The sequence below is a fragment of the Triticum aestivum genome, chromosome 7D, assembly GCF_018294505.1.
Source record: "Triticum aestivum cultivar Chinese Spring chromosome 7D, IWGSC CS RefSeq v2.1, whole genome shotgun sequence".
Classification (NCBI taxonomy): Eukaryota; Viridiplantae; Streptophyta; class Magnoliopsida; order Poales; family Poaceae; genus Triticum; species Triticum aestivum.
This window is the reverse complement of record NC_057814.1, coordinates 113,418,204-113,444,808: the sequence shown is the minus strand read 5'-3', so window position 1 is coordinate 113,444,808 and position 26,605 is coordinate 113,418,204. Positions and strand designations below refer to the sequence as shown.

General features: G+C 49.1%; 2 protein-coding genes and 2 long non-coding RNA genes across 12 annotated transcripts; 2 read left to right on the top strand and 2 right to left on the bottom strand.

Annotated features, from left to right (window-relative positions):
* Positions 1 to 4,527: 4,527 nt before the first annotated feature.
* On the bottom strand, positions 4,528 to 11,615 carry LOC123168821 (uncharacterized). 2 transcript variants are annotated; one of them, XR_006484526.1, is made up of 6 exons: positions 11,232 to 11,615; positions 10,817 to 11,141; positions 7,461 to 10,719; positions 7,239 to 7,346; positions 6,607 to 6,693; positions 4,528 to 4,613 (listed from the first exon to the last, which is right to left on the bottom strand). It is a non-coding gene; the product is annotated as an uncharacterized lncRNA (long non-coding RNA). The 2 variants fall into 2 exon arrangements; XR_006484527.1 differs by lacking the exon at positions 4,528 to 4,613 and having other exon boundaries at positions 6,321 to 6,693; positions 10,827 to 11,141.
* Positions 8,826 to 10,862, top strand: LOC123168819 (protein AMEIOTIC 1 homolog). Its single transcript, XM_044586686.1, has 2 exons — positions 8,826 to 9,049; positions 10,692 to 10,862. The coding sequence occupies exons 1-2, from the start codon at positions 8,826 to 8,828 to the stop codon at positions 10,768 to 10,770; spliced, it is 303 nt and encodes a 100-aa protein (XP_044442621.1). The 3' UTR covers positions 10,771 to 10,862.
* Positions 11,616 to 12,530: 915 nt separating the features above from the next.
* Positions 12,531 to 14,946, top strand: LOC123168820 (uncharacterized). Of its 6 annotated transcripts, none has more exons than XR_006484523.1 (6): positions 12,531 to 12,801; positions 12,891 to 13,082; positions 13,990 to 14,076; positions 14,171 to 14,435; positions 14,510 to 14,585; positions 14,688 to 14,946. It is a non-coding gene; the product is annotated as an uncharacterized lncRNA (long non-coding RNA). The 6 variants fall into 6 exon arrangements; XR_006484524.1 differs by having other exon boundaries at positions 12,531 to 12,821; positions 12,968 to 13,082; XR_006484521.1 differs by having other exon boundaries at positions 12,531 to 12,821.
* A 958-nt stretch (positions 14,947 to 15,904) lies between these two features.
* On the bottom strand, positions 15,905 to 17,888 carry LOC123168818 (uncharacterized). 3 transcript variants are annotated; one of them, XR_006484519.1, is made up of 5 exons: positions 17,570 to 17,886; positions 17,228 to 17,476; positions 16,519 to 16,789; positions 16,073 to 16,419; positions 15,905 to 15,968 (listed from the first exon to the last, which is right to left on the bottom strand). XR_006484519.1 is itself a non-coding variant. In XM_044586685.1 (2 exons), the coding sequence occupies exons 1-2, from the start codon at positions 17,674 to 17,676 to the stop codon at positions 17,185 to 17,187; spliced, it is 399 nt and encodes a 132-aa protein (XP_044442620.1). In that variant the 5' UTR covers positions 17,677 to 17,888; the 3' UTR covers positions 17,026 to 17,184. The 3 variants fall into 3 exon arrangements, 1 of the variants encoding a protein (XP_044442620.1); XR_006484518.1 differs by having other exon boundaries at positions 16,519 to 16,796; positions 17,236 to 17,476; XM_044586685.1 differs by lacking the exons at positions 15,905 to 15,968; positions 16,073 to 16,419; positions 16,519 to 16,789 and having other exon boundaries at positions 17,026 to 17,476; positions 17,570 to 17,888.
* Between the last annotated feature and the right edge of the window lie 8,717 nt (positions 17,889 to 26,605).

The window sequence follows — 26,605 nt, the reverse complement described above, 5'->3', positions numbered from 1 at the left end:
CTTGAAGCTAAGCAACGTGAGCATTGCGCCTCTTCTTCATCGTCTCTGCACTCAGGGCTTATAAACCGCTCGTAGTGCCTCTCAGCTAGCGAGGTGGGACTAAAAAACTGCTTAGTAAGAAACTCTAGTACCGGTTCGTGCCACGAACCGGTACTAAAGGTACTCGTGGGGCCACAGCCTCATTAGTACCGGTTCGTGGCACCAACAGGGACCAAAGGGTGGAATTGGTCCCGGTTCGTGCCACCAACCGGGACCAATGGCCTTGCACAGCGGCGTGGTGGTGAGTTTAGTCCCACCTCGCTAGCTGAGAGAGAGCCGCACCTGTTTATAAGGTGCGGTGCGCCTGAGCTGTCGAGCTCCTCTCTAAAGCAGGCTTACGGGCCTAACCTCTCTGTACATGCCTGTGGGCCTACTGGGCCTTCTGCGGGCCTGAATCCTGGCCCATGGATGGGTTTCTAATCGTATTCAGGCCGTGGTGGCCCAGTAGGTGGCATAATTTTTAATTTTTGGCCTGTTATTTTTCATGCATTTACTAATTATTTTGAGCTATAAGACCCTAAAATTGAAAAGCATTTCAAATGAACTCTGAAAAGGTTGAAAGTTGGCATGGTATCATCATTTCATCCACATAGCATGTGCAAGAAAGTTGAGAGGGTTACGGCAAAAACTAGATGCACTTCTTGTACAAAATGGACAATGGTATCATACTCGTCTATTACAAAGTTGGCATGGTATCATCATAATAGTTGCGGGAGAAAGTCTTCACTTTTTCTTTGCTTGTGTCATTTGCTTATTGCGGCGTAACCATGGATAATCTTCATCGTTTATCAGGATGCTTGGGTCAGCCTTGACTTTGAAGGGAGGAATTTCATGAAACTTTTCATAATCTTCAGACATGTCTGTCTTGCCCTCCACTCCCACAATGTCCCTTTTTCCTGAAAGAACTATGTGCCGCTTTGGCTCATCGTATGATGTATTCGCTTCCTTATCTTTTCTTTTCCTCGGTCTGGTAGACATGTCCTTCACATAGATAACCTGTGCCACATCATTGGCTAGGACGAACGGTTCGTCAGTGTACCCAAGGTTGTTCAGATCCACTATTGTCATTCCGTACTGTGGGTCTACCTGCACCCCGCCTCCTGACAGATTGACCCATTTGCACTTAAACAAAGGGACCTTAAAATCATGTCCGTAGTCAAGTTCCCATATGTCCATTATGTAACCATAATATGTGTCCTTTCCCGTCTCGGTTGCTGCATCAAAGCGGACACCGCTGTTTTGGTTGGTGCTCTTTTGATCTTGGGCGCTCGTGTAAAATGTATTCCCATTTATCTCGTATCCTTTGTAAGTCAATACAGTCGAAGATGGTCCCCTGGACAACGAGTACAACTCATCACAAACAGTGGTGTCATCTCTGAGACGTGTTTCCAACCAACTGCTGAAAGTCCTGATGTGTTCACATGTAATCCAGTCGTCACACTGCTCCGGGTGTTTCGAGCGCAGACTGTTCTTGTGTTCATCGACATACGGGGTCACCAAGGTAGAGTTCTATAGAACTGTGTAGTGTGCTTGAGACCAAGTATATCCGTCCCTGCATATTATTGAGTCCCCCCCTCCAAGCGTGCCTTTTCCAGTCAGTCTCCCCTCATACCGCGATTTAGGGAGACCTATCTTCTTAAGGCCAGGAATGAAGTCAACACAAAACCCAATGACATCCTCTGTTTGATGGCCCATGGAGATGCTTCCTTCTGGCCTAGTGCGGTTACGGACATATTTCTTTAGGACTCCCATGAACCTCTCAAAGGGGAACATATTGTGTAGAAATACGGGCCCCAGAATGACAATCTCGTCGACTAAGTGAACTAGGACGTGCGTCATGATATTGAAGAAGGATGGTGGGAACACCAGCTCGAAACTGATAAGACATTGCGCCACATCACTCCTTAGCCTTGGTATGATTTCTGGATCGATCACCTTCTGAGAGATTGCATTGAGGAATGCACATAGCTTCACAATGGCTAATCGAACGTTTTCCGGTAGAAGCCCCCTCAATGCAACCGGAAGCAGTTGCGTCATAATCACGTGGCAGTCATGAGACTTTAGGTTCTGGAACTTTTTCTCTGGCATATTTATTATTCCCTTTATATTCGACGAGAAGCCAGTCGGGACCTTCATACTGAGCAGGCATTCAAAGAAGATTTCTTTCTCTTCTTTCGTAAGAGCGTAGCTGGCAGGACCTTCATACTACTTCGGAGGCATGCCGTCTTTTTCGTGCAAACGTTGCAGGTCCTCCCGTGCCTCAGGTGTATCTTTTGTCTTCCCATACACACCCAAGAAGCCTAGCAGTTTCACGCAAAGGTTCTTCGTCACGTGCATCACGTCGATTGAAGAGCGGACCTCTAGCTCTTTCCAGTAGGGTAGGTCCCAAAATATAGATTTCTTCTTCCACATGGGTGCGTGTCCCTCAGCGTCATTCGGAACAGCTAGTCCGCCGGGACCCTTTCCAAAGATTACGTGTAAATCATTGACCATAGCAAGTACGTGATCACCGGTACGCATGGCGGGCTTCTTCCGGTGATCTGCCTCGCCTTTGAAATGCTTGCCTTTCTTTCGACATTGATGGTTGATCGGAAAAAATCGACGATGGCCCAGGCACACATTCTTCCTGCTTTTGTCCAGGTATATACTTTCAGTGTCATCTAAACAGTGCGTGCATGCGTGGTATCCCTTGTTTGTCTGTCCTGAAAGGTTACTGAGAGCGGGCCAATCGTTGATGGTTACAAACAGCAAGGCGTGCAGGTTAAATTCCTCCTGTTTGTGCTCATCCCACGTACGTACACCGTTTCCATTCCACAGCTGTAAAAGTTCTGCAACTAATGGCCTTAGGTACACATCAATGTCGTTGCCGGGTTGCTTAGGGCCTTGGATGAGAACTGGCATCATAATGAACTTCCGCTTCATGCACATCCAAGGAGGAAGGTTATACATACATAGAGTCACGGGCCAGGTGCTGTGATTGCTGCTCTGCTCCCCGAAAGGATTAATGCCATCCGCGCTTAAACCAAACCATACGTTCCTTGGGTCAGCTGCAAACTCAGCCCAGTACTTTCTCTCGATTTTTCTCCACTGCGACCCGTCAGCGGGTGCTCTCAACTTCCCGTCTTTCTTACGGTCCTCACTGTGCCATCACATCAACTTGGCATGCTCTTCGTTTCTGAACAGACGTTTCAACCGTGGTATTATAGGAGCATACCACATCACCTTCGCAGGAACCCTCTTCCTGGGGGGCTCGCCGTCAACATCACCAGGGTCATCTCGTCTGATCTTATACCGCAATGCACCGCATATCGGGCATGCGTTCAGATCCTTGTACGCACCGCGGTAGAGGATGCAGTCATTAGGGCATGCATGTATCTTCTGCACCTCCAATCCTAGAGGGCATACGACCTTCTTTGCTGCGTATGTACTGTCGGGCAATTCGTTATCCTTTGGAAGCTTCTTCTTCAATATTTTCAATAGCTTCTCAAATCCTTTGCCAGACACAGCATTCTTTGCCTTCCACTGCAGCAATTCCATTACGGTACCGAGCTTTGTGTTGCCATCTTCGCAATTGGGGTAAAACCCTTCTTTTGTGATCCTCTAACATGCGATCGAACTTCAGCTTCTCCTTTTGACTTTCGCATTGCGTCCTTGCATCGACAATGACCCGGCGGAGATCATCATCATCGGGCACTGGTTCCTCTTGATCTTCAGCAGCTTCCCCCGTTGCAGCATCATTGGGCACATCGTCTGGTTCCTCTTGATCTTTAGCAGCTTCCCCCGTTGCAGCATCACCGTATTCAGGGGGCACATAGTTGTCATCGTCCTCTTCTTCTTCGCCGTCTTCCATCATAACCCCTATTTCTCCGTGCCTCGTCCAAACATTATAGTGTGGCATGAAACCCTTGTAAAGCAGGTGGGTGTGAAGGATTTTTCGGTCAGAGTAAGACTTCGTATTCCCACATGTAGGGCATGGACAACACATAAAACCATTCTGCTTGTTTGCCTCAGCCACTTCGAGAAAATCATGCACGCCCGTAATGTACTCGAAGGTGTGTCTGTCACCGTACATCCATTGCCGGTTCATCTGCGTGCATTATATATAATTAAGTGTGTCGAAAACCATTACAGAACATCATGAATAGATAATTAAGTGACCAGATTAATATAAGTTCATCATCACATTAAACAAAAGTACATACATAGTTCTCATCTAACAACATATATATAGCTCTCCAGAGCATCTAATTAATTAAACCATACATTGAAACTATGTAAAACATTTCAATGCGAAAACAAATGCGATCATAATCGCAACCAAGGTAACAATTGATCCAACGGCATAATGATACCAAGCCTCGGTATGAATGGCATATTTTCTAATCTTTCTAATCTTCAAGCGCATTGCATCCATCTTGATCTTGTGATCATCGACGACATCCGCAACATGCAACTCCAATATCATCTTCTCCTCCTCAATTTTTTTTATTTTTCCTTCAACTAATTGTTTGCTTCTTCAACTAAATTTAACCTCTCGACAATAGGTCGGTTGGAATTTCCGGTTCAACCACCTCCTAGATAAATAAAATCTATGTCACGTTGGTCGGCATATTTGTCATAAACAATAAATGAACCAAATAGTTATAAAAAGATAATATATATAGCACATCTGAATCATAGACAGGACGAGGGCCGACGGGGGCGGATACCAAAACCATCGCACTATGTAATAAGAAGGAATAATAAAAGTAACAAAATTAGACAAGTAACTATCTAAAGTAAGATTTTTTTCCTTTCAGAAAGAAGATAAGAACAAGAGGCTCACCACGGTGGTGCTGGCGACGAGATCGGCGCGGGCGATCGACGGCGGTGAAGACGGGAACGGGACGTGACGGACCACTAAACCTAGACAAATCTCGGGGAAAATGGAGCTCGGAGGTCGAGTTTCGAGAGGAGAAAGATTAAGTAGTGTGGCTCAGACATTTCATCGAACACCTCATGTGCATAGGAGGTGAGCTAGAGCACCCAAATGCCCTCCCCTCGCCGGCCAGAAAAAACAGAGCACTGTGGAGTGCTCTGCTGTGGCGATGGGGTATATATAGGGCACTCTTTGGTCCCGGTTCGTGGCACCAACCGGGACTAAAGGCCTTTGGTCCCGGTTGGTGCCACGAACCGGGACCAATGCCCCCTTTAGTCCCGGTTGGTGGCACCAACCGGGACCAAAGGCCTTGTGCTGCCCCGCGTCAAAAGTTTAGTCCCACCTCGCTAGTTGAGAGAGCTCGAGAGTGGTTTATAAGCGCTGCTGCGCCCACCCTCTCGAACTCCTCTCAACTGCAGGCTTTCGGGCCTAACTGTTCTCTTTGCCTGTGGGGCCTACTGGGCCTTCTGCGGGCCTGAATCCTGGCCCATGGATGGGTTTCTAGTCGTATTCAGGCCGTGGTGGCCCAGTAGGTGGCATAATTTTTTTCCTCTGTTTTTTTTCTCTTTTGCTTTATTTGTTTTGTTTTGTTTCTACTTACAACAAAAAACTTATTTATTTTATTTCTAATTACTTATGTATTTTACTTTAATTATTTTATTTTATTTATTTTACTGCTGCTATTTTTATTTATTTTACTGCTGCTATTTTTACTTAATTTATTAAGGTTTATTTATTGTAGTTACTATAGTTTATTTTATTTTATTAAGGTTTATTTAGTTTTATTTATTTTATTAAGGTTTATTTATTTTATAAATATAAAAAAATAAACATAGATGCGCTTATAGAGAAAATTCAACCTAAATTCATAATAAATTTCTATGAAATTTACTGTGAATTTAGGTCAAATTCCCTGTATAAGGGCATCTATTTTCACTTTAAGAGAAGCTCAACAAGGCATAGAGGGACGGGCTTATAAACTGGTGTGAGCGCCCTTCGGTTGGCGAGGTGGGAACACTGGCCGCAACTAGGACCAGCCCTTTAGTCCCGGTTTGTGGTAGGAACCGGGGCTAAAGGGTGGTGGGCCAGGAGCGTGGCCCATTGGTCCCGGTTTGTCCCACCAACCGGGACCAACGGGTCCGGACGAAACGGGACCAATGCCCCCACGAGGCCCGGCAGGCCCCTGGCCGCACGAACCGGGACCAATGCTCACATTAGTCCCGGTTCGTGACTGGACCGGGACTAATGTGAATATTGCCCTGTGACCAAAGCCTAGTTTTCTACTAGTGAATGCAGCCCTAATTCATTGGCAAGTGGCAGACTGAATACAAAATTTAAAAAATATAATTTTACATACAAAAAATGGAATCACAACTAAGGGTCATTTCATCCTAGACACCATAGTTAAAAACAATGTTGGGGATATCGTTATCGGGAACTTATCGGTCGACCCTTGACCCATGATAAGGGGTAAATCAACCAGTTTATCGGCATATCGGGCGATTTATCGACATATCAGTTGATTTATCGACCGATTTATCTTATCGGTCAGACAACGGTAAGCGATAAATCGGCCGATTTATCAGAAATATCGGAAGATATCTTGAACAGTGGTTAAAAATGAAAAAACATGACAAGCACTACCTAACCTCTGAATTAGCTCCATAGATGCTTCTTGTAAAACTGCATTAGAAGCCTTCACAGTGTCCTCGATAAGGAAAACACGAACCTACAGTCTTTCCTCAATAAAAGGAAATGAAAAGGGAAAAGATCGTGGGTAAAGTCAATTCAAGGAGGGATGGAACGATGAAATGAACAAAACGATATACGAATTGCCCTTTAATAGTATATGTAGAACATGATTACCCACATTTCCTTCATTAGATTCAATCTGGCTTCATGCGGTGGACGTCATAGTTACTTCATGTTTCTAATCTAAAATGCAGCCCTAATTCACTGGCAAATGGTGGACTGGCAACAAAATTTTAAAAATACCATTTTACGTACAAAAATAAAACACAACAAGGGGTCATTTTTTTTAGTTGGAACAGAGGGCCAGTTCAGGGGCAAACATTCCACATAGTACACTAAGAAATATATCGTGGCCTTCTAGTTAATGCTCATATAGACTTCTACACAGATAATTTATTTTGTGAATGACAAAAATGTTATGGATTGATAATTTAATTTGCAAAGAACAAAAAACGATATACCATTTTTTCAGTAATGAACACAACTAAATGGAAAACAATCCACCAAGTTCTTGCCACGGATAACATACCTATATTCTACTTTCACCCCTATTTTACCAGGTTCGCCTCCCCATGGTATCCTCCTCCTCGCCAGGTTCCTACTCCAATATAATGCATGAGTGCACTCCATCCAAAACCTACATACATAATAAAAACACATCCCATTGTAGAATTCCACAGGGATCCACTCAAGTTGTGAATCAGTCCGCCAAGCAAAAGGAATTAACCGATGAAGGGGCAAGAGAAATCACCTCTGATGAATGGCAAGTTTGAAAATGAAAATCATGACCAGGGCGTAATCTTCAACAGCAACGATTACCTGAGACCCTCCACAATAATTTTGTACGTAACCAAGCTCATTTGGATCATGCAAGGAACAACGAGAAATGTTTGAGCACAAAAAGGACGTCAAATAGTGGCAGACCATAAGGAACAGAAAGTGACGTAGCAACACAGCTGCAGAGGGAAAACGCAGAAATGTATTTTTTATATCACTACTAAACCTGAGATCATCCTATAAGCGGAGGAACTAAATAATTACAGTACAGTAGGCGCATCAATGACAAAGGAGCATAGATAAACCAACATGAACACAAATTAGTTTCCTAATCAAAATTTCCAAAATGATTTACCAAAGTACATGAACTAACAATCCAATCTAGCAGAACTGGGGAGAATACTATATGCTGCATAACTAAAAAACAATCAATCTGTAGTTTTAGTAATACACTCTTGATTAATAGACAGATCCATTGTGTCAGTCAATTAATATTTTGCCGGAGTTAAGGATGCGAGACATTTATTATATTTGTTGCTTGTGTTGGGAAGGAAATCAAATCCAACTTTCAATGTTTTTTAGTTGTTATTCCTAATAGAGTAGCGCATGAAAATGAAAACAAAACAAGAAAGATTTACATATTTAGATCAATAAACTTGTGGCCATTTAACACTGAAACCAACAGGGTACTGAGAAACTGATGGCTCTAAACTTGTTATTGTCGTGCTTGCTGGCAAGAGGCAAAAACAGAAGCACAATTAATAATATGCAGTGATAAATTAACCCATGAAACTGATACTCATGCATGGATGAATGGAGGGGGGCGACACATGAGGTCTGACAGAGAGGCGTTAATGGATAACACATCAATGGATAGCACACTGTTGGCTGTGTGAACATGCAATGTTGTATGAACTGTGTATAAACTACTCCCTCTGTTCCGGAATACTTGTCGCTGGAGAAATCCTGTACAAGTTCTGTTACGTTACGAATTTTCTGAACTTTCCATTTTTACCCACGCGCCGCCTCTGTTCGCCACTCGCTCGCCTCTGTTCGCCACTCAGTCGTCGCCTCTCTTCTCCCCATCGCCTCTGTACTGCCACCTCGCCGGCCACCACCTCGCCCACCTCGCCGGCCAGGCGGCCACCAGCTCTCCCCGTCACCGCTGTCTTTCTCCCGCCTCCACTCACACCCGTCGTCCACTCGCACCCCACATCCGAGGTCAAGCTTTGATGCGCCTGCTCTGGATCTGGCGACGGAGGCGGTGGATGCGGGAGATAGGGAGGAGGCCGTCGCGGTGGTGTGGCTGGACCACATCCTCAAGCACACCGATGGCGCCATGGAGGAGGCCGAGCGCATCTGCCGCTGCCACAACGCCGACGGCGCCATGGAGTACTGGCTCGAGCCGGACGAGCTCGCGGCCCTGCGCCGGGAGATCCGCGTCGACCCGTACTGGGTGCCGCCAGGGTGGAAACGCGGAGACCCCGTGTCCGCGGATGGCTACGCGCTCAAGGCAAAGATGCGGGTGGAGGAGCTCAGCAAGGAGCTCGCCGGATTAAAAAGGTCTCCTTTTCCCCTTCTCCTGTCATCTTCAGATCTTCTCTTGCGCTGCTTGCTTGCTTGGAGCAGTAGACCTTGTAGAGATTTGTGCAAGCAGTAGCAGACAGATTTGTGCAAGATTACTGCTCTTCTCTTCTCTTCTTGTTCTTGGAGCAAGCAGCAGCAGACGGATTTGTGCAAGTAGACTTCAACAAACAGATTGGAGCAGACAGATTTAGCTGACAAATTGTTTGGTGTTTGCTTGCTTTAGACAGACAGGTTTAGCACACATGCTTATGTGGCATTGCAGACAAACAGTTTGTGCAAGAACACCCCAAAAGCAAGTAGACCTGCTTGCAGTAGCTCTTAGGTGAATTTTAGGTGAAGTACAGACGGATTCAAATCCTTTTAAAATTATGCAGTACTGCCTACTGATTGTGCTGAATTTTGAAGTGCAGACAAAGCAAGCAAAAATCAACTGATTGTGCTGAATTTTGCAGCAGTGCTTGCCTGTTGCTTTTGCTTGAATTACAGTTAATTTCTCTTCTCTGAATTCTCCTCCTTGTCTGAGCACACACACCCTTTTTCAGTTTCAGTTAACTGCTTGCTTGCTTGCTCTCTTCTTGTCTGAGCACACACACCCCCTTGACCACACACCCTGTTACTATTGTTTACTCCTGTCAAATAAACTACTCCATGTATTAATGTTGCTATTATCAGCAGTAATGCTAGTGTCAAATAAACTACTCCATGTCAATATTGCTAGTGTTTACTCATTTCAATTAGTGCTAATGTTTACTCCATTCAATATTGCTTTTACTGTCAAATATTGCTAGTGTTTACTCCTATCAAATAAACTACTCCATGTCAAATAAACCTTGCTAGGTGAATCTTTTCCATTAATCAAATTTGACGAAATTTAAAGCACTTAACTGAATTTATATTACTGCACCGTGGAGTAGTTCAATGATCTAGTAGTTCTTATTGGAGTAGTTCAATGGTACTCATACAGTACTTGGTGTAGCTTGGTGTTAGTACTTGGTCATTGGCAGTAGCTTGCAGTATTTGTAGCTATAGTTAACTGAAGAGATTACTGCTTTAAGTAACATCAGTATTTGTATCTTGGTGTACTACTGCTTTAAGTGACCTTAGTTGGTGTAGTACTGCTTGAAGTGACATTAGTTGGTGTACTGCTTGGAGTAGCTTGCTGTAGAGATTTGTGTATTCTGCAGTTGAGTGCCAAAATACTCCTTTTCATGGAGCTGCTTGCAGTAGTTTCTGATCTGCAGTCAGATTAGCTTGGAGCAGTAGCATTGCTTGCTCTGCTATTCTCTTCTCTTCTCTTCTTTTAATTAAAATTAACTAAAACTTTTCCTTTTTAAATTAGCTGAAACTTTCCTAGTTAATTAGAATTAACTGAAACTGTTCCTTTAGTGCTTGCATAAACTGTTTTAACGATGAATTGGAGTACTCCTTTAAGATTTTTGATTAATAAGTAAACTAAACTAAAGTACAGTAGCAGATGGAGTAAATCACAGATGTCAAATTACTCATACTGTTGACACTGTTACAACCATAGTCAAAATGGAGTAGCTCACCTAGATCTGCTGATTTGTCAATTGATCCTGTGTAGCTGATCTTGCTATTGCTGATTTGTGAATTTCAGGATACTGATCTTGCAGATGTGGCAGCTCCTGTTCCAAATAGTTAATTTTAGAAAAAGGAGGAAAAAGGAGTACATATAATACCTATTTCCGACTATAGCCGATCTTGGCGCCAGAACGTCTATACCGGCTGTGACCTGGATGGGGATCGGCGGCGGCTCCTCAAGCGGATCGTAGCGACGAGATCGGCGGCGGCTCCTCAAGCGGATCGTAGCGACGAGATCGGCGGCGGTTTCTCAAGCGGTCCTGGAGCACGGCGCAGAGGGGCGCGGTCCGCGCGGCCACGAGCCCGGCGCAGGCGCGGGCGACGGCGGCGAGAGCGGCGAGCTGGTCCTCGGCGGTGACGGAGGGGAGGAAGCAGAGCCATGAGGGAGGGAGGGAGGGCTCGTGCGTTCGGTCGTCCAGCTGCTGTTGCAGCTGCAGGTCGTGCGTCCAGATCCGGGGCAGTCGTCCTGCACACAAAAGAAAATAAACCAAGGAAGAAATCACGAGCAGGGGGAGATGATGAATTCGAGGAAGAACGTCCGCAGGTACACACTCACCATAGCCGTCACCGGAGATCCGCGGTCGCCGGCGCGCGTCCTTGAAGGTTGAGGCGTCGTCCTTGAGGGTAGGGATTGGAGCATCTCCGTCCGTCCATGGCTACTGCCGGGCCGGGTCGGACCTCCATGGCCGACCTCCCTCGAGGACGGACGCGGATCAGGTCGACGACGACGCGCTGATGCCGCCGTGGATTTGGGTGCTCCCTCTCCCTTCCCTTCCCTTGCCTTCCCTTCCCTTCCCTTGGGAGAGGAATAGAAGGTTGGGGGCGGCGGCGCAGGGGGGCGAGGAGATCGCCGGCGGCGGGGTTGGATTGGGGTGCGGCGGCGGCGGCTGCGACTGGAGATGGGAGACGAGGTAGGGCTAGCGAGGGATTGGTTCTGTCGCGACGGTAAAACCAGCGGAGGGGAGGTGGTGGACGGAACCAAAAAAACCTAAGGAAAAAACCGGACAAAAGTGGTGGGACGAAAATTGACCGGCGGAGACTACCAACTGCTCCATTAGGAGTAGAGATTACAAATAGTACCGTACCAACCAAAAAAATGACAGACCTAAATATTTGACATCCACATATAATACGAAATATTATCTATTGCACTGAATATATTCACACAACTGAATATTAGACATCTAAAAATATATCGGTTACTACCGGAGCAAATAGCAATATTCGTGTCAGGGTAATTGACCACGTATACCCCGAAGACAGCGAGACAATATTTCAAGACATCGGGGCTAGGAAGCCCCTCAGTCCAACTGCTCAGGCCGCCTCAGACGACCCCCTGTCTGACTACCCGGGCCGGCCCGCCACCCGGCTGCCCGGCCTGCTCTCCGTCCGGCTGCTCGAGTCGGCCTGCTACGTGAAGTCAACTACGCGTCCCATCGGACACGACACGGACGAGACGACCATACCTCGCAGCGGTGTACTGTTGATGAATAGTAGTGGCGACATCATCTACAGTGTACTTGTCCCTGGGCACTGTTTTATAAAGTGCACCAGAGACAAAGAGGCATGCACATCACGCACACACAATCTCATGGGCATGGTGCCCCATACCCGCCTGCCCACCATGCCACTACCTAGCTTAGAAAGTAAGCTACCCAAGCCTATATATATGGGCGCACATCCCGAAAGTGCTAATCTGAGCTCGAGCTCACATGCACTGGATATCTCAGCCATTCCGTGGCGTCAAGATTCGCAACGCACTTCGTATATTCATATGTATTCCTAATTGTATATCTTGTCTATGTCTGTGTCAAGGCCCACCTACCTACCCCACGTGATGCCACTGTCGCCGTCGCGCTCGAACCGGCTCAGACGGGGCGGCTGTGTTCTGTGCCACGGCTCGGGCTTCATACCTTAACGGCCACCCTCCCCATCTTATTACTGTCTCACCAACACCCATCTCTGGATCCTTCCTGCTCCTCCTCTCTCCTTATCCCGTCCAACCTCGCAAGAAACCAGATCGGCGGCCATGTCCTCTCAGCTTCTTCCTCGCACCACCATGGGGAGACGCTTCCGCTCATCCCTTGTCCGCATTGCGGTGGCAAGGACGTCACCTTCGTCTCACGGTCGGAGTCCGGTTCAACAAGTGCGTAAACAAATATGTATGATTTCTCTTCCAATCCTAGATTTACTTTCATTTCCACCATCACCGCAGGCTTGACTATGTGGCTTCATGAGATCCAACGACACTGACCTGCCGGAGCTAAGTCGCCATGGCCTCTCCTCTCCCAGGGGTACGGATTGCAGCAGCCGCTCTCCGTGCATCCAGCCTCGTCTCTCCAGCACAGATCTCGCCGGGGGCAATGCTTTCCCTGGCGGAACACAGATCGACCACCAAGCCGCACATGTACATCCCCAACCACAGGTTCAGCAGTCACCCACTCACCGTGGTTCTTCGCCGTGCTGCTCGTCTGACGCCCACCGCATTTTGGTGCTCCTGGCCGCACCAACCTGCTGCTTGTCATAGCGTTGTTGGTTCTGATTTTCGGGCAACACAACAATTAGGCTTTCTTCCTAGTTAAAAAGATCCAGGTGGCAGCGTGCAAGATGTACTACGAACCTATGTAACCCAATTAGGTTTTGGTACTAAGCGCTCAGCCCTTTTAGCCGTGATGGTTCTTATTTCTGCCTGTGCTCTCGTGTTAGCATGGTTTTCAGTAATAAAATACTACTGCTGCCAGTCATGAGTACTGTTCCTTCCGTTTAATTACCAACCTTACTATGCGATGATGGGTGTCACTGTGAGGAACTGTACTTTTCGGCAAGTGATCATCCAGTACCTTCAGTCATCATTTCAACTCACCTGCTTCACCACATCTAATTAGATTTGTAATCAGGAGTAAGATCTACTGTTTTAGAGACTTGTATTATTATTTTAAAAGTTTTCTCTCGCATTACCACCATTTTTAGTGCCAGAGATTCCTGCAACAGTTACAATCAAGCCTTTCCGCATTTGTATAGCTGGATGTGCACTAGCGAGATCGTCTAATGCATTTACAACTAGAAAGATCTGATCAAACAATTATTGGTCAACCAAGCATTTTCTCACCAGAACTTGCTAAACCATTTTTCTGCTACCTTTGTTTGCTAGGCATCCATTTCTCTGCAACATTTTGTTATCCATCATGGCTATATGCTTGACTGTGCACTAAGTACTTTTGCCAAAATTATTGGAATATTCAGTTGTCCTACGACTGACGGAAACCTGTTTCCACATCCATGATTGCTCAGTCTTACCGTTCCTTTCTTCCCAGGGAGGTGTCTGACGAAGGAAGCTGCGAGGGGGACACGGCGGCCGATGACGGCGGCCGATGAAGTATGACATTACATCATCCCAAATGGTACGTAGCTGTGCACTTAGATGTTTACTGGACCAGCCGATCCTCAATCCGTAGCACCTTACAACTGTTGCCCAATTATCTTTCCTACTTGCAGTTCATTATTCCAGTGCCACGCCCAGAGGGCTGGATGGTGCGAATCTTTGACAATTGACATGGTGACAAAAATAACAAATGTTTTTGACCCACTGTACACGAAAATTTCTAATAGTCATCCGACCAAGGAACGAGATCAGGGCACAGACTGGGAGTTGCACAATGCATTGTTTTCATGTTTGAACGAATTCTATGCTGGATGGCCGACGAAGCAAGGAAAATTGGGGCGTCAAGCACAATCCAACCACTGATGCCATCTTCATACTGTAAGACCCCGCATCCCGGCCTCCATGTGTTTTCGGCAATATCTCACACACTATGTCCTGTGCCACATTTCCAGAGCCGAGACAGGGACATGCATGATCCACATCGCTTGTCACTTCGATGGAGAAAAGCTTAAGCTTCAGCTTACAAAGGTCAACTCTTTCTACATCCTTGTTGTAGTCACCTTCACATTCTTAAACTCCACAACTAGATATTTATTCGCACTTGACACGTGGATACACATAATTGCACAGCACAACGTCTCCAAAACAAAGAAGGACGCCCTCCATGAGTGTGCTTGAAGCTTCAGGGCAACTTCTCTGCACTTGCGCACAATGCGTGGCATCTGATTCTGTGTTCAACAACTAGGAAGGGGCCTGCAACAGCGCCATTTGCGTTAGACTGATCATCAGACACTTGCCGCTATCTGCCTTCTAATCGTTATGTGCCAGACTGACTTTTGTAAATATCAATGATAATATCATGAACGACAACTATTTCTGCTTCGACTTACTATTTTTCTTCATCCTTTCTTTTTATGAAGCATGTTGAGCTCATCTATGAACGTGCGATCTATGGCGCCTATCAAGCTCCCACTTCCTATTTCATTCTTTTTCAGTCCTTGTGCGTGGTTACCTTTGTTTTCATGTCACATTTGATCATTTTCGGAAATGGAAACCAGAGGCTGCAACCATGTTACCTATATGTTTTGTATCGGCTCCCCAATTATTCCTCCACACCGCTATGTTGTCTATCGCTTTCCCATTCATTGTTCTGCAATTACAGCATTGCTATCTGAAACCCAGAGCCCTCCCGACCCCCCTGCCCCCGGGGCATCCAATACATCAAGCATTTCTGGAACGCAGCACATTTTTTTTCTGGAATACATGCCACAGGTTCAACACAGGCAGAGAGAACACATATTCTTTGTTTTCACACATAAGCCACAAATGTAAATTAGAAGTGACTGCTTACACGCTGGGCAAAATAGAACTGGGATTTCATGCACTTCCTTGCCACAACAGCTGGGATGGAAGCTAACATTCTCCTAATTTGATTGCCTACTAGTCCGTACCTCGGTTGACAACAAGGTACGAACACAAAATACATGCCACTAGTCCTCGACACTTTTTTGCACTTAACCAAGTGGGTATTGGGAGCACTCCCGAGCTAAGTAACAACTCCACCAAAATGCGGAAGACCTAATTACTACCTCATTGTCTTCGTTATAGTACTCATAGTCAATCAACACAACTGATCACCACCTTCAGAGTTCAGAACAACACTTCCTCGATCATGAAGCTTGGTAGCTCACCCTTGTTCCCTTTCGTCGAGGTCACTTTGTAAGCAATCTGCTTCTCAGATAAGCCAACTCGTTTTGCAATCACTTGTGCTACAATTGTTTTTTTGCAATACAGGAGTACATACTATGCTTATCGTTTCCCAACTCAAAATTCACCTCTTCCAGTCGTCGTTCAAGGTACAGACCATTGTATTCCCTGTAATAGTGGTCAAGCATGACCCATCTGTCCTCCCTGCATCACATGTTGTTTTTACTTGTTATCAGATGCTCCATAATTATGAAACCAACACAGAAACATGTCATCAATTTTTATGAAAGGATGAGGAATCTACTCACACTTCACAGGGCTCATTCATGATGTAGTTGTAGTTTCTGCAAAGACCTCCATTGCTTTCCTTACATCCGCACAGATTACGCAAAGACCTCTTTACAAATGACACATTTTTCATCGATCCAAAAATACTACCTACTATGCTATACACCTTAGCAAGGTTGACATTATTCTACCGCAACTGTTTTATCAGGTCCCTGTTGTACACATCAATGTGCTTTTGGGACGGCCAGTGGATAGTCTCACCGAAATTTAGTGAAAGTGAGTGGTTAGTCCGTAACAGGCTAATAGCCTTATCAACGCTGGGCATTCACACCGAAGGGACCTTGTGTTCTCCACACCAGCTTTCCCCCTGTAAACATAAAGATTGTGTTCAGAAATCGTATGCTTGACATAATCTTCGTCTAATTCTACGAGCATACACATTAATATCAGACATAGATTTCCTCACCGAACACCGGCAGACAATTTCCTGCATGCACTTCACCCTCTCCACATTTAACTAGCTTTTCCCATATCTTATACCAAATCCTTTCCTCCCAAGAATACAAGTTGTACAAATCATATGCTTCTCCAAGCGAGTCAAAGGTACCAGTACCCAGCACTTGAATGATTACATTATCTGCCGTCGGCTTTTCCGTGGACACCCCCACTGCCTTCTCGAACGTGCTTACACAGGTAGTGCAAGGTGCCTGTTGGGGCCAGCAGCACCAATCCGCAACCTGATAACTGATCACACATGGTTGCGTCAATCATTTTAATCCAGCAGTCAAAAAATTTGCATCTGAAACTACAGTAACTGATACATAAAACGATGGATTACTAGCTTGAAAATTGTAAACAATCAATGCATGGCCATAGTCATCCTGAAAGTTCAGTACTTCAAATTCTTCAGAGTAGTAGCAGTAAGCTTTCACTCTAAATCCAAAGGACACCATGCATTGATATGGGGCTCATAGATCAAACTAATAGTACAAACTAACCAGCAACCAGAGCAATTCGTATCAAACAATCATTTTCCACCAGTAAACAAACCACGTCTGAATTTAGTACTAATGCTGCTAAAAATGTATACTCAATTCCCCTCGCCTCTTATTCCAATCAGGAGCCTGGGGATTCATTTTCCCGTGGACAGCTCAGACGTGGGAGGCGAGCTGTACTTTCTCACCACTGCCGCCTGCACCACGCTGCATATTCGTCCTTTGCCGCTCATAGCCGCCGCCGGCGCACCACTACAGATTCGTCCTTGGCCACTCAACGTCGCCGCTCCTGACGCCGGGCAGACCCGCTCGTCCCCGCTCAAAACTATTCCCTCGTGCAGCACCACCTCAACCGCCGTTCGCCTTGTCCCAAATGCCGGCGAACCTTCCGGCACCAGGCTCTTCCCGACCTCCTCAAAAATAGTGGGTCTGTGCCATCCAAAGCAGAGAAAACTAAGCAGTCTGCCGCACAAACTTCAAATCGTGCTGTACGCTGGAAGAAATCGGATCAAAACGGCATACCTGTGGACTGGCTGCATTAGGAACTCCATGGCGCGTCGGGTCGCCTGTTCTTCTTCTCGCTCCCTCTCCCCTCTGCGGCGCTGAGGCAGAGGAGCCAGGGTTTGCATTCAAGACGAATCTGGCGTCCTGTGACGGAAAGTAAACTTTCTGGGCCACGGATCACATAGATTCTAGCGGTTCTGACCCACGGCTCAGTCCGTCACAGGTTGACGGGCGCCCATAACTTGGCCCACCTCACAGCTCTGACGCATACGTATTATCTTACCCCACGCATTTTCCCACAATCCAACAGGCATCGTATAAAAAATTAGTCCACATCCCAATGCCTGCACGGACGCACCTGATATCGCGAGCATATGAGCTCTAGCGCAATTACTCCGTGTCCCGCACATCCATCCATCCAGGAGGATGAACTCCCACGGCCACAAGAGCCTGTATGGCCATCTGGCCACCCGCATATACAAAGTCAGATGTCTATGGCACTGATCCCAGATACAGCTTCAGGAGCAACTTGGTATTGCTAGACATGTACACTATATATTTAAACATACAAGAGTAGGGGTATTGTCTTTCCGGACAGTCCCGAACCTGGGTAAATTAGCGCGTGCTACTTGCATACCTGTCCCCGGATATTCCACGACAGTCTTGCTCCCACCTCAAGCCACCCCGTGGCATCTGTCGACTCGTGATACCCCTGCGGACTGACGCGAGAATACTTTGACAGTTGACGCACACCATGGGGCAAGCTGCTGTTGGAACCGCTTTCCGGGAGGGACCCTTTTTTCTTCATCGCCTCCGCCGCGGCGTTACCGTCTCTCCTGTAGCGCTCGGTCCCTGTGTATACACGCGTTCGTGCATAGCTAGCTAGCGAACCCAATGGATTCAGCAGCAGCATTCGTACTAGCTCAGCTTGTGCGCGCGCCTCAGGCTCACCGGCTGCGTAAGCCTCGCCGTTGCTCTGGCTTGCAACTCCGTTCGCCTCGCCATCTGCTAACAGCGCCGCCTCGCCGTCCATCCTCTCCCGAGCGCCCCCGACGTCTGCGCTCCGCCGCCGCTCCGGCCGGCCGGTCGCGCCTGGCTCCGCTCCGCCGACGCCGCTGCCTCTGCTAGCGTGCTCCAGCTCCTCCCGCGCGCGCCTGTGGCTGGCGCTGCTCGCGCTGCTGTTGCGCGTGCCGACGCCTGCAGTTCCCCTGCTGGCGCTGCGGAGCCACTGCCTCTGCTGCTACCTCCTACCGCCTACGCGCACCTCCTCCCCGCGCCCCGGTGACTCCCCAGTTCGGCTCCCGCGCCCGCCTGCTGCGCGCGCCCCGCCTTCGGCTCCCCTGCGGCCGTCCAGCCGCGCCTGGTGCTGCACCTCTCGCGTGTCGGCCCCGCCGTTCGCCGCCTTCGGCTCGCCGCTAGCCGGGTCCGCCTCCGCGCACCATCCCAGGCCGGCTCCCGCGCCCGCCTGATGCGCCGGTCTGCCTGCCGTGCTCCTTGCCGGCTCCGGCCCCCGCTCCCAAGCACCTCCGCAACCGGCTGCATCGCCCCGCCCCCGCTTGCCCTCACCCGCCTCTTGCCACGCACTCGCGCGCTGGCATCCTCCGCCTGTGGCTGGTTGTGGCTCTGGCTCCTTCCTGCCGGCTGCTGCAAGAAATAAATAGAGAAAGAGAAAAAAAGAGAGGCCGACTGCCTGCTAGCCGGCTGAAGAAAAGTCTTCAGGCCGGCTCTAAAAAGAAAAGAGAGAGAGAGAATATTGCGTCCGGCTACTCAGCCGGATGAAAAAAATTACGTACAAAGTACGTGCGTACATGCACGGCCAGCTGCGCATCCTCCTGCATGAGCGGCTGCATAGCCGGCTGGAGGGCCGGCTAGGCCGCCTCCCGTTCCGCCGCCTGGTCGGATGGGCCTGACCGGCTGGGCATCCCTCGAGCGCCCGGAGGCTCGGGCCGCCTGCCGGAGATCATCTCCACCCGACCGCGCCAAAAGCAATGTGAGCTCCTCACCCGCATGATTTTGCACCACACAAACACGGATAACCCTGAGCGACGCTCGGGTACCACCTCCGCCTTTATTATAGTTGCACCACTGTTCGCCTCGGCGCCAGCCAGAGTTGGCTCGAAGGCTGGTCGAATGGCCTGAGACGTTCGTTCCTGCAAACGGCTTAGTAGCATGCACGATATTGAAGCCTCACTTTTGTCTTGGCTACAGACCGCAGGGCGGCTGTCCGGTAAGCAAGAGCAAACGCTGGAGGCCACCCACGTGAAAAACGTCCGGGAAGAAAAATGGTTCGGGCGACCCGGCCGTTTGCTTTATAAGTATCTGCTCGGTCGAATCTGCTCCCAGAGTCTGAGTACTGTACACTCCACTCCGCGGCCCATTCTCAGCCACAGACCGCAGCGCGGCTGTCCGGCAAGCGAGAGCAGAAGCCAAAGAGTGGAGGAAACATGAAAAAGATTATAGGGGGCTCGGACGAAACCGAGTCGGCACTCTCTGCATAAAACTTGCAATGCTAAAAGCAAATATTTGATATATTTGCGCGGACTAACTTTGACTTTTGCATGATCATTTACGTGGGAAGCCCCCCCCCCTCGCTCGGAGGCTCAAAGGCTACACCCAGTGGGTGCGCTGGCGCGCCCCCACTGGAAGCAAGCCATGCCGGCTGTAGCCCGCAGCCGGCTTTTATCGACATCATCAGTCGGCGGACTCCGCGTCCGCGCTCGACAGCATCAGTCGGCGGACCCCGCGTCCGTGCCCGACAACATCAGTCGGCGGACTCCGTGTCCACGCCCGACAACATCAGTCGGCAGACCGCGCGTCCGCGCCCGACAGCATCAGTCGGCGGACCCCGCGTCCGCGCCCGACAGCCTCAGTCGGCGGACCCTGTGTCTGCGCCCAACAGCATCAGTTGGCGGACTCCGTGTCCGCGCCTGGCAGGATCATCATATTTGCCGTAGAGCTAGTTGGATCCCGGGATTGGTGGTCTTTTTGGTGACAAGTTCAATGTTGTCTCAAAGAGTATGCTGGTGTTTTGTCGTTGCGAGGTACCCATTTTGTGCTATTATGGGAGAAACAGGAATGGGACACTTCTATAGACCAATTAAGTTGTACTTCAACGAGTGCTGCTCAAGTGAGACATTGTTTTTCTGCTGTCACAAAACCATCAAAGAATCATGTGAAGTCTGGTAGGCAGCAACAGTGATATTTATGTTGAAAAGATGTACAACAACTTGATAACTTGCAGATCTGTCGCATGTTTCTTCCTTGATGCAATTTTTTCCTAGAAATGACCCCGAAGATGCTTATTTTAGGGTTGCCTTGCCACATTAGCACTCCTAAAAATAGAAAACAACGAATAGGTTTGCTTAGAAGTGTGCATTACAAACACACATACCATCTGAAATGCGACAACCAACCTCAATTTTCTTTAAATATAAACAAAAAGTTTAATGATGCATACATTTGTGCTTGCACAGGGAAAGTTTGCGGAAGGGTGAAGTGATTTTCTTTACCTCGTCCTCATCTCCTCCCGCTAGTGGCATACTGCGTTTGACTAACTCGATTGTGCCCGTTCACTCTAACCTAATAGAGGGTGCTCGCCACCGTGTCTTCCTCTGCACTTTCACCTCCCTTCTCAAACTCTACTCACAAGACATGTCCATGCCTAGGTGCAGTGCAAGCTCTCTCGGCGGGGTCACTTGTTAAAATACATCAAGCATAAGGACCCTGATAAGTACCCGACGTGTAGCATGATCACATGGCAGCTCCGAACGTTTTTATGGCAAGTTTAGTGACACGAGGATGGCAAGCTTAGTTGTCAAGCATGACAACTTTCGTGCTTCAATATATTTTTGATAGAAACTTTTCGTGTGCCACTAGAATTCGCAATCCTTACGTGATTGAAATTGCCATCAAAAAAGGTCATGGCCGAAGTGCCACGTACTTGCCATGTGGCACTTATCATTTGGGTAAAAGAAAATGTGTCTCTCAAGGGCGGAGCCAGGAATTGAGATGGTGAGGCAGAAGATAGATTGTGTTAGCGCTCGTTGGAGCAATGGTACGAAACGTAGTGCCATCGGGCAGGGACGCTTGCTTGTTTATAGGAAAGCGATGGTACACGATAGGTCACAATTATAGACGGGAAAGTTTGCAATACAATAGGCGTTGTATTGATGGGGTGCTGGTGCACGTATATATAATACAAGGGAAGGCCTTTACCTCAACTATACAAGACTAGGAGGTGGGCCACAACTCCAATACACGTGCAATACAAAATACATACTCAACACCCCCCGCAGTCGAAGCGTCGCCGGAGACACAGAGACTGGACCGAAACTCCTCGAAGACGGGAGTAGGCAATCCCTTAGTCATCACGTCAGCAAACTGTTGCGTCGTCGGCACGTGGAGAACCCGAACATGGCCAAGGGCAACCTGCTCACGCAAGAAGTGAATATCGAGCTCAATATGCTTCGTCCGTCGATGGTGCACCGGGTTGGCGGAGAGGTAGACCGCGCTGACGTTATCGTAGTAAACAAGAGTGGCCTTGTGAACATCACAAAGCAACTCCTGGAGTAGCTGATGTATCCAAGAGCACTCGGCCACGGCATTACCCACGGCGCGATACTCTGCCTCGGCGCTGGAGTGGGAGACCGTGGGCTGCCACTTAGATGACCAAGAGATCAACGAGGGCCCAAGGTAGATGCAATAGCCTGACGTAGAGCGTCGCGTGTCAGGGCAGCCAGCCCAGTCGGCATCCGAGTAGGCCACGAGGTCGGTGGAGGCAGAGGCTGTCAGGGTGAGTCCCAAAGACATGGTGCCGCGTATGTAACGGAGAATACGCTTCACCAGAGTCCAGTGAGAGTCACGCGGGGCGTGCATATGGAGGCACACCTGCTGGACAACGTACTGCAGGTCGGGGCGAGTCAGCGTCAGATACTGTAAAGCACCGACAATAGAGTGATAAAATGCTCCATCGGACGCAAGAGACCCCTCAAGAGCAGAGACCTTCGCCTTCATGTCGACGGGGGTGGGCGCCGACTTGCAGTTAAGCATACCGGCACGCTCCAGGAGCTCGTGGGCGTACTTCTGCTGATGCAGAAAGAAGACGTCAGTCCGTCGGACCACCTCGATGCCGAGGAAGTAGTGCAGGGGCCCCAAGTCCTTGAGGGCGAACTCATTACGAAGACGAGCAGTCAGCCGCTGAAGGAGGTCGGGGGCAAACGCCGTGAGGATGATGTCATCGACATAGAGCAGCAGATCTGCAGTGTCAACTCCCTGATGATACACGAAGAGTGAAGCATAGGAGCGAGTGGACCGAAATCCGAGAGTCTGCAGGAAGGCTGCGATACGCTAGTACCAAGCCTGAGGCGCCTGCTTTAACCCGTAAAGAGAACGGGAGAGCAAGCACACGAAGTCAGGGTGCTCGGCGTCGATGAAACTAGTGGGCTGCTCACAGAACACCCGCTCGACGAGATGGCCGTGCAAGAAGGCGTTGGAGACATCCAACTGGTGCACAGGCCAGGCACGCGAGACCGCCAGTTGAAGCACGACGCGAATCGTGCCCGGTTTCACATCCGGGGCGAAGGTGTCGGTGAAGTCCATGCCCGCGCGCTGCCGAAAGCCACGAACCACCCACCGATCCTTGTAGCGCTCGAGAGAACCGTCCGGGCGAGTCTTGTGGCGAAACACCCACTTGCCAGAGATGATGTTGGCACGAGGGGGTCGCGGAACAAGCTGCCACGTGCGGTTGCGCTGTAAGGCGTCGAACTCCTCCTGCATCGCAGCTAGCCTGTGGGGATCCCGAAGGGCAGCACGAGCGGATGTGGGAACGGGTGATGGCGTCAACGTCGAGGCGGCGCACAGATACTCGTCGGCGGAGTAGCGCGTGCTGGGCCGAAGCACTCCTGCTCGGGCACGGGTAGTCATGCCAAGTGACGGGGCAGCAGGGCAGGCGGGTGCCGCGGCGGCAGGGCCAAGGCGGCGGGGGCACCCGGTGCGGCGGAGGGGGCGGCGGCGGCGGCGGGGGCCGCGGCGGCCGATCCGGTGGCGGAAGAGGCGAAAGCCGAGGGTGACGTCGAGCCCGTCGTAGGGGTGGCGGGCGGGGTGCCGGGCTCAACCTCGTATGAGGGAGACGGGGACCCGGGGGCCCGCTCGGACTCGACCTCGGGGGAGGGAGTCACGAAGCCAGGTGGTGGCGGCAGAAGGCGACGTGCCGGGGGGGCCGCCGGGGGCTGCCGCCGCGCATCGCTCCATGAAGGGGCCGCGGGGGCCGGCGCCGAAGGGGCCGAAGCTGGAGGAACCTGAAAAAAAGGGAACACCGTCTCGACAAAGTACAGGTGCCTCGAGGTGTACACATGATGAGTGACAGGATCATAGCACCGGTAACCTTTGGTGTTAGGAGGGTAGCCAAGGAAGACGCATGGGATGGATCCTGGTGCGAGCTTGTGTGGTGTGGTGGACACGGTGCTAGGATAACAGAGACACCCGAAGATGCGGAGACCATCATAGGACGGTGGTGTGCCGAAGAGAAGGTGGTGAGGGGCGTAGTTCCACCGAGGGTGACACGGACGAATGTTAACTAAGAGAGTGGCTGTAGCAAGGGCATCGGGCCAAAACCGAGCGGGCACGTTAGAGTGAAAGAGTAACATGCGAACGCAGTCATTAAGAGTGCGGAGAATGCGCTCGGCGCGGCCGTTCTGCTAGGAAGTGTAGGGGCAAGTCAGACGGAAGGTGGTGCCATGAGAGGCGAGAAGTGTGCGAAGGGTGATGTTGTCAAACTCTTTTCCGTTATCAGTTTGGAGTGCGAGTACGGGGCGACCGAACTAGGTGGTGACATAGGAGTAAAAGACGGTGAGTGTGGCTAAAGCATCGGATTTACGACGAAGGGGAAAAGTCCACACATAATGAGAGTAATCATCTAAAATCATCAAGTAGTAAAGATAGCCCGTGTTACTCGCAACGGGAGATGTCCAAACATCACTACGAAGTAACTGAAATGGAAAAGTGGAAACTGAAGAAGACGCACTAAAGGGAAGACGAATGTGCTTGCCTAAGCGACAACCCTCACAAGAGTGCTCGTCGAGCTTATCACATGAGAAAGAGAAACTCCTAAGAATTCGCTAGTAGAAAAAGGCCTTTTGTCCCGGTTCTAGAGGGCCTTTAGTCCCGGCTCTGGAAACGGGACTAAAGGATCGGTACTAAAGGCCCCTCTTTAGCCCCCCTTTAATCCCGGTTCTTATACGAACCGGGACTAAAGGCCCTCCACGTGGCTGCTGCCTGGAGGTCCACCTTTAGTCCCGGTTACCAATTGGTACTAAAGGAAATTTTGTGATTTTTTTGAAAAATTTTCCCGATTTTCAAATTTCTGAATTATTTTAACCTCTAATATCTAATCACCCCTCATCACTGCTCAATTTAACCTCTAATCTCTAATCACCCCTCATCATTCCAAATCATTTAACTTCCCGGACAGTCACCCATCCTCTCACTACCCCAGCCTGAGCACGCTTAACTTCCGGGTTCTATTCTCCCTCGTTTCCAAGTCTGCACTTGTTGTTTTCCTGACAATAGTAAGATGTCAATCCTATTAACCCTCAGGAGTTTAGCTTGAGCATGAAGTCACACATTTCACTGTTTGAGTTTGAAACTATTGTTCTAAAAAACAATAATTATTTAGTAACACTAATATTTCTTGAATAAGTAGTTTGACCATTGTTTGACCACAGTTTGACCAGATTTGACCAAAATTCAAAAAAACTAAAATTTGCAAACAGGTCGTAGGCTGTCAAAATCGGATGCGGATTTTCGTGCTGAACATTTTGATATATTATATGTTTTTTCTGACATCGTATGCAAAAGTTATAGCCGTTTTACATTTTCCCTACACTTTTTGCAAAACATGTCCAAACTTAAGTTTTTAAATTTTCCTAACCAGTAGATGTAGTAACATAACTACATCTGGAAGGATTTTAATTTTTCAAGTTTTTATCATTTTCTTTTGCTTTTTACAAAACTGAAAAGGCGATACACGGGGGGGGGGGGGTTGTAGAGTTTGAAAATGGGACCTTTAGTCCCGGTTTGAGACACAAACCGGGACTAAAGGGCATTGCACCCTTTAGTCCCGGTTCGTGTCTCAAACCGGGACACAAACCGGGACTAAAGGGCATTGCACCCTTTAGTCCTGGTTCGTGTCTCAAACCGGGACTAAAGGTCTAATCTTTAGTCCCGGTTTGAGATACGAACCGGGACTAAAGGGCATCCCACCCTTTAGTCCTGGTTCGTGTCTCTAATTGGGACTAAAGGTCTCAGTTGAACCGAGACTAATGCCTTTAGCCGCACGAACCGGGACCAAGGTTCACATTAGTCCCGGTTCGTGGCTGAACCGGGACTAATGGGCTTATCTGGCCCGAACAAAAGCCCTGTTTTCTACTAGTGATTTGACGTAAGACGGTGTGGTTGGGGTGACCTAAGCGAGCGTGCCAAAGGTCAACGCCGGCGGCAAGGGCGACGGGTGTGGGGGTGGAGGCGCCGGCGTGCATGGGGTAGAGCTCATCAGGACTGTTACATCGGTGAAGGACCATACGGGTACGGGCGTCTTTCATAGAAAAGCCAACACCGTCAAATTCAACAGTAAGTGGGTTCTCACGAGTAAGACGACGAACGAAAACTAGGTTCGTGACTAAATCAGGTGAAACAAGAACGTTAGACATAGTGATGGGTGTGGAAGTGGAGGGAAAGCTAGTGCTAACGCTATGAGTAATAGGTAAGGAGGAGCCATTGCCGACAGTGATACGAGTGGGTGTGTGAACGGGAGTGGAGGAGGTTAGGTTACCGGGATGAGCTGCCATGTGCGTAGTAGCACCTGAGTTCATGTACGAGTCGCCTCCACCGACAGAGCTACTCGGCGATGGCGCGTAGTGCTGGGCGGCGAGGAGGGTGGGGTCCCATGGCACAGGTACCGGCGGCGGCGGAAGGCCCCCGTAGGGGGGCGCCAGGACGGGCGGGCTATAACCACAGAGGGGCGGCGGCGGTGACAGCAAGTCGGCGCAATGGGTGGGA